General features: G+C 42.7%; 1 protein-coding gene across 2 annotated transcripts; it reads right to left on the bottom strand.

Annotated features, from left to right (window-relative positions):
• Window positions 1-409: 409 nt before the first annotated feature.
• Window positions 410-3967, bottom strand: LOC113943294 (acrosin-like). 2 transcript variants are annotated; one of them, XM_027634892.1, is made up of 5 exons: window positions 3738-3967; window positions 2454-2696; window positions 1848-2113; window positions 1414-1559; window positions 410-964 (listed from the first exon to the last, which is right to left on the bottom strand). In XM_027634892.1, exons 1-5 carry the CDS (start codon window positions 3803-3805, stop codon window positions 587-589), a joined length of 1101 nt encoding a protein of 366 aa, XP_027490693.1. In that variant the 5' UTR covers window positions 3806-3967; the 3' UTR covers window positions 410-586. The 2 variants fall into 2 exon arrangements, with proteins under 2 accessions (XP_027490693.1, XP_027490692.1); XM_027634891.1 differs by lacking the exon at window positions 3738-3967 and adding an exon at window positions 2984-3124.
• Window positions 3968-11180: the final 7213 nt, after the last annotated feature.

Here is an 11180-nt window from a genome sequence, read left to right as displayed (position 1 = left end):
TACATCCCTGTACTATTTGTGGCTGGATATCAAGCTCTGTACCCAGTCCTTGGTGCAAAGCTTGGGTCTTTCTAGAATCATGTCTTCTGGGTCATGAGAGAGTCCAGTTTCAAGTTCCCTGCTGCACTGTACAGACTCAGACAGAGGGATCCCACTGGTAGGCAACCTAAAACACTTTACACTTCCAACTGCTGTTCCCAAGATCTGTAAGCCCCCCACTGCTCTGTGACCTGTGTTCCCTTCTTCCACTGCACCCTTGCCTTCCTCTCTGACCAAGCAGTTTCAATCCTTTGGAGTGATTCCTTCCCGTTGTGCCTGATGTGTCTGCCACAGCCTCGTTTTGCAGGTACCCTCTGTGAAAATCCTTGCCTTGCATGGGATACTGAATAGGGCTGAAAACATGGTTAACTGTGAAACTAGGAAACTTTATTTCCACAGATAAGTTAACTTCAGGACTTGTATGCATGCAGAGGAGGAGCATGGGCAGGACAGAGCAGGCCTTTGGCACTGAGGCTGCCTTTGGATCAGCAGGCACTGCCCCAGAAGGAAATGGTCATGGTCCACTGTAGCCTGCACTGGATCCTGTTCATCCTGCTTCTCTAGCCAGTTTTCTCCTTAGGGCTTCTAGGAACTCATGCACCTGAGTAAAAAATTCCACCACCTGCTGCAGTGGGAGTGGGAAGGAGCTAAACCAGCCTGATGGTGTTGGTGTTGGTGTTGGTATTGGTGTTGGTATTGGTGTTGGCTTCTGAGAGGGGTTTGAGGCAGTCACAAAATGACTCCATGCCCTTTTATCTGGTTGCAGGTCTATCTGGACCAGGATCCAGTCATAGAAATACTGAGTGGAGGTGTAGACTCCAGGCTGGTTTGCTCTTGCACAGCCTTTTCCCCAGCTGGCCAAGCCAACGAGCCAGAAGTAGGCAGCATCGTCATCTTTGCACACCAGGGGACCACCGCTGTCACCCTGCAGTGGAGCAGAGACAGTTAAGTTGGTGTCAGGTGGCTGCTGGCAGCACTAGGGCTGTCTCCTTCTCTCTCACAGCCCCTGCCAGAGCTGTATTCCTGGCAGAGAAAGGCTCTGCTCAGGTGCTGGAGCCTATAGAACTTTGTCTGGGAGCAGGTTGTGGGCTCTCTTTCATCTCTGCACAGGGATCCTGGATTTACAGAGGATGGACGTTCCAGGGTCAGCATCTGGATGTCTGGGCTGCCAAGAGCACTAGATAGGCTTTCTGGGCAGAGTGCCAGCCTTGGGGCACTGGGCAAGGGCCTACAGATGGGGAAGGGGAGGGAAGCCCTATCAGCGGTGGGGACCTGGGGCTGGGGCAGTGACTGGCCAGGCAAAGCAGATGCTGGGCTGTGTCTGAGCAGTGGTGATGAGGCTGTCCATGCTGCTGGGGGCTGAGTGGCTCCTACCTGGCAGGTGTCCATGGTGCCCTGTGGGTAACCAGCACACAAGTTGTGGGTGTGGATGGCCCCCGTGTACCACCAGCTGCTGTTACAGAGCTGGACATCGATGAGGTGGACCTTGGACTCCTGCAGGACATCGCTTGGTCTTTGATCTATGAGCACAGACAGGAATGAGCACCCAGCAGCTCCTGTTCCCTTCACTTCCTTATCTGGAGGTGAAGCCCTTCCCTAGGGCTTCCCTAAGGTTCCCTAAGGGGGACACCATGTTGTCATGCTGTCCCACTTCTGTCTGGCTTTGGGGAGTGGGCCAGGACCATCTCTCCAGAGGCACACATCCTGCAGCCTGATTCTGACTTTGGCCTCTGCAGCTGGGAACCCGAACCCATCTCCCTGGTGTTTCAAGCTTGCCCTCAGGGCACATGTCATTTTTGGGAACCCACCTCTTGCAGTGGTAGAACCCCAGCCAGCAATGTAGCACGTTTTCAGCTCTGACACTCTCAGTGTGGTGTCAGGCAGACAGCCCAGCTGTATATAGTGGCTGCATCGGACTGGCTGGTCCAATTCCAGCAAGGCAATATCATTCCTCTCCTCACCAGGAGTATAGTGTTCATGAACCTGTAGCTGCTTAATCTGGCGCAATTGCACCTCAGGGCCCAGCTGAGTCAACCGGGTGGCCCCGATCACCACACGCCACATGCTGATGTTCCTGGGAGGCAGATGGAGAAAGGGATGAGAGAGAGCATAGCCATGTGCTGCAGCAGCCCAGCAGTTCCCTGCCTTCTGCTTCCCAAGACAGGAGAGCAAAGCAGTGCTACAGAGGGTGTGACTGCTCTAGCATGCCATAGGCTCTGGCAGTGTTGAGCTGGAGGCTGCTAGGAAGCAGTAGCAGGAGTGCAGCCTTCTCCCTGAGCAGTGTCTCAGCTGGGCTCTGCAATGCCCAGGCACTGGGTATACTGCAAGGAAATGGGATGGGAGTAGCATGTAGTGCTGCCAACTGGGCACCTGCTAGTGTTGTGGGGACGTCCCTGTTCCCTGGTCCTCCTTACCTGGTGTTGATGAAGCAGTGGGCAGCTGTGAGGACCCACTGTGTGCTGATGAGGGACCCTCCACAGATATGCCCTGTGCCTGGTTTCTGGGTATCCTGGATGCTGACAATGCCAGGCCAGGCCCCTGGCTGGACACCTGTGCCACCCACAACACTCAATGTGCTGTCATCAGAAGCCGTGGGGCCATAGTCATAAGTCATAGGGCCGTAGGAAGCAGCCATGGGCCAGAGTCCGCAGGTCCCTCTGTAAGAAGAAAGCCATTGCTGTTGTGCTCAATGCCTTGCTGCTGCTCAGGCTGAAGGTCATCTGACATTCCTCCCCACATGGCATTGTTTGCGTGGCCAGCAGGGCACGTGTCTATCTGCCCATTTCTGTTTGAGTCCCACAGACAAGTTATGCCAGCAATCTGGGTGCTGTCGAGGAACTGAAGCTCCCACATGGGGTTCAGAAAGCTGTGATATGGCCAAAGGGGACAGAAAAACCCAGTAAGAGTTGCCCAAGCTCCCCCCCAAGAGCCTGAGGCCCCTTACCTGCAGGTGTCCCATGTGCCAAGCGTGGGCTTGCACATAGCCAGCAGGACAAGGAGGCACAGCAAATTCATTGCTGCCAGTGGCACGTCTCAGCTGCAAGGAACAAGGGCTCATTGCCTCCAGTGCAGCCACCAGCATAGTGCCTGCAGGCCTAGGGCTGATGTCACAGAGTGGCTGATTTGGTGTTCTAGGCACAGAGGCCTCGAGGGACTGGGTAGGGGGAGGGGCAATATAGAGTCACAGAATCATAGACTGGTTTGGGTTGGAAGGACCTGTAAAGATTGTCTAGTTCCAACCTCCTTGCCACAGGCAGGAACATCTTCCACTAGAGCAGGATGCCATCCAAGGCCATCCAACCTGGCCTTGAACACTTTCAGGGATGGGGCAGCCACAGCTTCTCTGGACAACCTGTGCCAGTGCCTCACCACCCATGGGACTTCCAAGCAGAAGGCAGACAGAAGGTAGGATTGGACAGATTCCCAGTGAATGCCCTGCTGTCAGGATGCGGGTATGCAGCCCCAAGGGAGGCAGCAGCATGTGCTGTAACAGCTCATGGGAAAACACCCTGTGTGCCATCATAGCCTCTTTGGGAAGTTCACTGACACCCTGTTCTCTGGATCACTTTGCCACCAAGTCCTTCCCAAAAAACATACACCAGAGAACATTACTACTGCAGGCAGTATGCATGTGTTTGGGTGCTGAGGAGCCAATCTTGTTGTGGCTGTGCTGGGCAAGCAATGAAGTGCAAACATACACAATAAGCCAAGCAGTGTCAACCTTCCTGCACAAAGCACAGTGAAACACAGGTGCAGCACCGTCCATGCTGGCCACATCAGTCACTGCAGCACCCTCTGGCAGGCTCCATATCCTTGCCCTCTATGAGTTCTATTGCTGTTCTGGGCCCACACTGACAAGGGCAGTTGTGGAATCTGGGATGCTTAGCCAAGGATGTGCAATTAGAAGCTGTACACAGGGAAGGATGCTCCTGCTCTCAGCTCCACATGCCAATCTCAATGCCTTTGGTAAATCCAGTACCAGCCTCATCAGACTGCCTGCTACAGCTCTGTGGTGGAGCCTTGCTCACCTGCTGGACTGCAGGGCAGTCATGAGAGAAAAGCAAGAGCCAGCCACATGCACTACATTTGCTGAGCAGGTCCCTGGAGGGGAGAGACCAGTGGCTCTCTTCTGGTGTCTTCTTGCAGAAGCCACCCCTGCCATTCTGCCCTGCCCCCCTTTACAAGACCTTGCTACTTAAACCCAATGCTTGGTAGAAGAGAAGAGCCATGAGAACAATGGAGAGATGGTAAAAAGGGGCATAGAGAAGAGACTGAGTCTGGTTAGCTTCTCAGAGAGAAGGTAAAAGATCAGGAACTTGGCACAAAAGGAGAAGCCAGCATGGCAAGAAATATTCCATAGACTCCAGCTGATGTTAGGTAAGCTGAAATAGAAGGTAGGATGGGGTTTTGTTGTTTTGGTTTTTTACCAGTAGGTGAAACTACTGTTAAGGCAGCTTGCAAAAGTGAATCAGGGAACCCTGTTGAGTGCCCTTTCTTGGGTGAATCCTTTTTCTCCTGGTTTACTTTAAAGAAGAAGGTCAGTAACATTTTCCCAAGTGGTCTTAATGGCTTTGGAGAGTACAAGCCTGCTTCAGGAGGTTATTCAAAAGCAGGTGATTTTATGTTTCATAGACCTCCTGATGGCCTAGCTGCCACTATTCCAAAAAGTTTAACCAGGGCAGTTCCACACTCAGCATGAGGCTCATTTGATTCCTGTCTGAGATGCAAATTCTGTTGAGGCACCACGTGGCTGCGAAGCATCCTAAACCCACCTTCTGTAATTTCTTGTCAAGCTTGCTACCATAATTGAGTTCTTTGTGCAAGCACCACAATGTTCTCAAACATCTGCTTGGGAAGGTTTTTGAGGGAAAATACTTAAACAGAATGTTTTGAAACATGAACAACTGTCTTCCTAACACGCAACTAGCTTCCCTTACTCTTTCCAGTCTCTTAAATAAGTGACTTGACCTTGATTTTCCCCTTTCCATCTCTGATCCACAAATGAAAGGAAAAGAGAAAACAGCCAAACAAGCAGGTTTCTGTATTACGAAATAACCTTTTTTAATATGTAAATGTCCTTATTTTATTGGTAACTTGGATTTAGCATCTGCCATTTTTCTTCTTTCCTTTTAGTAATAGCCTAGGTGATACCTAGTTAGAAAGAATGTGGGAGAAATCCTTCTCACCTCTCCAGGGGAAAAAATCAAATATTGGCTAGCTTCAGGCTGAGCAGCTTAATTAGCAATATCAGTGTAGCTGCTGTTGCATGGAGACCCTACAACCCGTCCAGAAATCTGGCAAGACCATCAGACTACTGATGTGACCTTTTGCACTCAACTGCTTTTGATACTTAAAACGTATAAGAAAAAACTCTTTCATTTTTCTTCAGAAATTTCAGCCATATCTTTTACTGTAGCATGGTCATTCTCTCTCTCTGGCTTTCAGTTACAGAATGGAGTAACGTTTGCACACTCTTGCATCCTGCATGAAGCGCATGTTTGGCTTTGATTTTTCAGCTAAGATTCTTCTTTCATTTAAGATCAGAAATGCATTGCCCAATAAAAGCCACATTAAATTGTTACTTCTTTTAAAAAATCACATATCTCCTTGCTTCCCCTTTAGTCTGTAGACAGATATTAGTTATTAGATGGGTTAACTTGGGGGTTTTAATACAAGGCTTTATGTTAAAAGTTGCTTTACTTAACAAAGAGTTTGCAAACTGTGATAGATTAGGATTAGTACATGTGATTAAAAAATGAAAAGTTAAGGGAAAAGTTTTCATTTGCTGTCTGACTATTCCTAACTTTTTTCTAGAGGGCAACCTGTATTCAGTAATTTTGCTTTCTATACTTCATCATTTAATTTTCAAGTATTTCCATACTGTCTTAGTTTGACTTACCCAGCTGAGCAGTGCAGAAGAGCAATAAAAATCTGTGAACCTAAAAAAAAACCCAAACCAAACAACCTCAAATAAACCAGACAAAAAACCCATTATTTTTTAAAAGTGATTAATTTCTGGGCAAATGTTATTGTTTCTGACTTGAATAAAACAGCCTTTCATAGGTATGTAACTATCAAATATATTAAATCCTGATAATATTGCAAAATCTAAGTGTTAAAAAGGATGCTAAAACATGAAGCATTTAAAACCCCAAGTTTACTGGGGTGAAGGTTGATTTTTGCATTTTTCCTTTTTTTTTTTTTTTTGCTTATAGAAAACAATTTTATACACTGATGAGACAGAATGATAAAAATTGCAGATTTTTTTTTTTTTTTGGAGGAGGAATTGCTCTAAGAGAAGAGAAACTACTGGAGAATTGCTTTTCAGTTTCAGCTGGCTAGTGTTGACCTCCTTTGGGGGTTTAGTCAAAAAACTAACATGTTTGTTCACAAGTGCTGATTTTATGGTATGTTTCTGCAAGAGCAGGTGATTTTTTTCAATAAATTCTAAAATACACTTCTGTTTATTTGTGCTGATAAATGTCTTTGAAATTAGGATGTCAAGATTTCAGAATAGTACATCCATTGAAAGAAAATGGACACATGCATTAGCTGATAATAACATTTTTAATATTACAAAAGGAACCAGAAACTCTACATCAGTTAAAACAGTTGTGAAAATGTCAGACTTATAGGAACTCACTCAAAGAATCTGATGAGAAGGCCTCTATTTTGGAGAGGCAGTTGTAATCAGCAGCTCTTTCATGTGTCTACAATTCTGGAAGATCTTTACCTTAGCACTTTGAAATCTTGGTGAACTTGGCTCGAGGTATTACTTGTGTTAACCCCTTCTTTGCACCTCCAGCCCCTTTCATATTTTCAAAATATCTCTTGGAAGTGAAAACTAGGTATAGGACCTCCTTGGGGAGTGTTGTTTAAGGGTGAAACTGCTATTTTGAAGAGTCACATTGCAACATGCAGGGCAAACTTTCATTTCCTGTAATCTGTGGAAATTGCCTAAGTGGTAAGATGAGAGAGAAATTAGTATTCTCTGTTCTCTCACTGTGAAAGAAGATAAAATCTCCATTTTTTAGGTAAGAAATATTTTTTACTAAAATAAACCATTGTAGAGTGGTAAGATCTTGTATGACAGAAAAGAAAGCACATCTACTGTGGAAGAACAAGTTTCTGGCCTCTTACAGTTTATTTCATTTGTACAGGTATGAGGACATATTATTTTGTATAAACAGGACTTACTTATATAAGTCAATAGTCTATTTGTTCTGTGTGACAAAGAGTAAAGGAAAAAATTTTATTTAGCTTCTGTAATGATTTAGTGCTGTGACAAATTAGTAGGCATTTGTTTACTTGAAATAATGTTCTTCTGCTGTTTCCTGTTGTGTTATGCACCACTGTGACTCCAGGAATCAGCAATATGCCAAGAGGCGCTCTGCTAACTACATACATTGGTGTTACTATATGACATGAAGAACCTGTCCTTTCTGTTTTAAGCATGAAGAGAGGAAAAAAATCTATTGCTGCAATACTTTCCAACTGAGCAGAGACCTTCATCAGGTGTTGCTACAGCAGCGCATTTAGGAAAAAAGGTCTTAATACAAAGATCAAAACAAAAAAGGAGGAAGGAGCCATTAATTCTTCCAAAAGGAAAAAAAAAGGCTTTTTAAGAAAAACAGGCTATGTTCTATTCTTATGCTATATTTGGCATAAAAATAGGCAAATACAGCTGGTGGAACTGATTTTTTTCCAGAAGCGCCCACGGAAAATGCTTCCCTCATTCATCATTTCCTGTTTTCTATTTTTGATTCAAACCCATTTCACAGTAATGCTACAAAACAAAATATCCATAGAGCCTGATGAAAATTAATTAATTTCCATCTGTATATCAAAAGTGCACCATATCAGTTGTTTTGGCTTTAGAGTGGGGCCCTTTTGATTAAATTTGTAAAAATACCTTTATAATAAAGATTGTTCATGCAAGACTTGCAATAACTATAAAAAAAATTATGCTCTGGAAAAGATTAATTTCCTTTGATTTGACCTGTGACATGGACAGTGTCTAGCTTGCTTATATTTCAAGTTTGACTAATACTTGTTTCAAATCTAAAAGCTTTTTGTGAGCATAATTGTGAGTAAGTTTACTGGTCTTCTAAAATCTCTGTACTTATTCTGAGTTTCCATTGCACGAGTGACTTTAAAGACGAGTGACTTTTAAATGTACTCATTTAAAAGCAAAGGAAGCTTTCATTAAGTTTTGAAGTTGCATAAAAATGTAGAAATCACTTTCAGAATGCTATAGTTGCAAGAGAGCACGGTGGAAAATATCGATGAGGAGGTACAGAGACACGGCAACCGATCAATGTGATGAAAGCAATGTCCAATTTATTATTTAAATCAGTTAACTTTTATACAGTTTAATTTGTTCAGGGTACATGCTCACCAGAAGGTGATTGAATAGCTCAGTTTGTGCACGCATCTAATGTCTCCAGGTCATTGGACCTGATGTTCTGTTCACAGGACCTGAAATCATTCTTGGCATGCAAAGCTTTTTCTAATTAATCTGCTTTTAGGGGTTTTCCTAAATCTGCAGGTACACTTTTATCTCTAGTTTCTCAAGGCTTTCTTACTATAAACATATTATGTTCTCAAACCTTATAATTAGACACACAGCTAACAAGTATAAACATCACATATTTTCACACAGTCTATACATATAAACAATACAGCTTGTCACCTCCATGGCAAGCAAGGCCTACAGAGCGCAGGAAAAATTGTTCAGAGAAATCTCTCTGTTCCGGCGACAGGAAAATATTAAAGTTGTGTATTACATATACAAGTGCCTTAAGTTGTATGAAGTGGTATTCTAATTTGAAAATCAAATGTAAAAGGTCACTGTATGTTTACATGGTTGCTAGCCAATTAGCCATATTGAGTTTGATAATGTAGACTGCTGTTCTTATACACATTAATTCTTAGAGTGCTTGGTTGTGAAATCCTGCTGCACCACACTAAGTGTATTTAATAGGCTTCCCATGAGGCTTAATTAGTTTTTTTTCTAATTGATTATCCTCCATTCTGCCCTTTCTCTCCCACAGCATTTAGCAGCACTCTGAATGAGTTGAAAAAGCAAAGGCAAAGAAGACTTCTCGAAAGAAAAGACTGCGTATTTATAAATATGAGATGAATTCCAAAGTAAGGTTTTAAAAAATTAAAATATAATCCAGATTTCAAAGTAGGACATGCTAATTCCCTTGCATGGTGGGACATTATGCCAACATGTACAGCCTGGCTGTCTTCTATGTCACCGCTTCAAATGTCCCGGGTGCAAATATTTATTTCTGTACCACAGTGATCAGCAGCAGGGAAGGGGAAATTTTGGACAGTTTTGGTCACTAAAACAACTCCATACTAATTCTATAGCATAAGGTAAAAATAAAAGACTGGACTGGGAAGCCTTTCACATCTGTGAGGGCAGTGGCCTGACATGCTACACCTAAGAGCAAAAGAAAGCCACTGTCTTTGAAAATAAATGACAATGTATTTGGCAGCATTTTACATTTGCATGCACAGCTGCGAATCTAGATGAAAAGACTTCCAATTCAAATTTGAAATCATGCTGCATTTAATAAATCCAGTCATACCATAGGGGACTGATTTCCTGGCTTTACTCCAATTATATTTTTCTGAAATACACTGGCTGAATGTTTTGCTTACACTTTCAATTTCATAAACCTTCTTATTAAATACCAAAAAGCTGTCAATAGCGTTTACTATTTTACAGAGTAAAATAAAAGCTATTTTGGAATTTAATAGGTTTGCTTAGTTCAGCCAGTGCTGTAAGCTGTAGAATTGTATATTTTTATTAGAAGTATTTTATTCTTTTATCTATTTTCAGGTATGCCTAGAATATGTTGCAATATAGCATCTGAAAACAAGAGTTCCTAATAAACCTACTGGTGTTGTGTAAAATCAATTTGTAACTGCACGTAACTGTATGTAAGTAACATGAGAAGGGAATATTATCCTTTCACCTCTTTTTTTTTTTTTTTAATTAAAATTTAGCCTGCACTCACGTTTAGAGTTGAACTGCAGCAGACTCAATTTTATTCCAGAAAGTCCATTTGGTATAGAGTAAGAAGTGTTTGTCTGCGTTTATTGTTCTACAGTAAACTCACATTGGTTTACTGGTCTTTCTTTTTTTAATATTCTTACCAATCTTCTAGGCTATTGAACAAAACCTACCTCATGTTTATGTAGGTAACACATGAAAAGATCTTTGAGCAGTATGTAGCATCTATGCTTCAAACATTCAGCACCTATTTCCAGATGTTTCCACATGTGAAGATAATCATCTAGCTCACCACCACAGTCTGTTCAATACTTCAATTTTCTCTCATTAATTTAGTTCATTTTGAGATATGAACCTAAAGTCACCTTGCGTACATTTTCCAAATGCTCTGAAATTTCTCTATGCCTATAGAAGTCTAACAGAATACATTTGTAAATTATCCCCCATGTAGCATGATATAAAACTGTATGATAGGATATGCATGACCTTCACCTTTTCTGTAGCTTTGTGAGGAGTATTGATAGTGCTGCATAAAGATCTATTTTTGGTTTGTGTACCTAGCAAATGAAGAAGACTATAGAGTTATAGAACAGATTTTAATGAGATCTATCTCCATGAAATGTCATCCATAACAAGTACATAGTGACTTTTACAGGGTTTGTTTCTGTCATTCAAAGTATTTGCCTCAGGCTGAATTAATGAGCTGGATTCAAATCAGAAATATTGGTATCATTTTACTACCAAAAACATAGCTGCAGTGATACCTCTAGCATGATATAATCAACCTTTAGCCTTCTACACACTGTTGGAAGGCTGATTTGAATGAAAAGCCCCAGAAAAATAGACCCTCCTCTGAGAAGTTACAGGCCTCTTTTGATAAAAAGGCCAACAAAGGATTCCTGCTCAAAATAACTAAGAAACAGCTGCAGTGTCAGAGGTTTTCCTCCAAGTCAACATCCCTTTCCAGATATTTAAAGATAGTTTATGACATTGTGGAAAGTAGTCCCTAAAATTATGAAACTTGTAAAAGAAACTTGGCTGGAACTTCACAGGTGAGGTCATGAAACATTGAAGTTACTCTCAGAAAACTATTGCCTTGTTATTTCTAGAAGCA

This window comes from Corapipo altera, unplaced genomic scaffold, assembly GCF_003945725.1.
Source record: "Corapipo altera isolate COAL_440 unplaced genomic scaffold, ASM394572v1 61411, whole genome shotgun sequence".
NCBI lineage: Eukaryota > Metazoa > Chordata > Aves > Passeriformes > Pipridae > Corapipo > Corapipo altera.
This window is presented reverse-complemented; position numbering and strand designations above follow the sequence as displayed.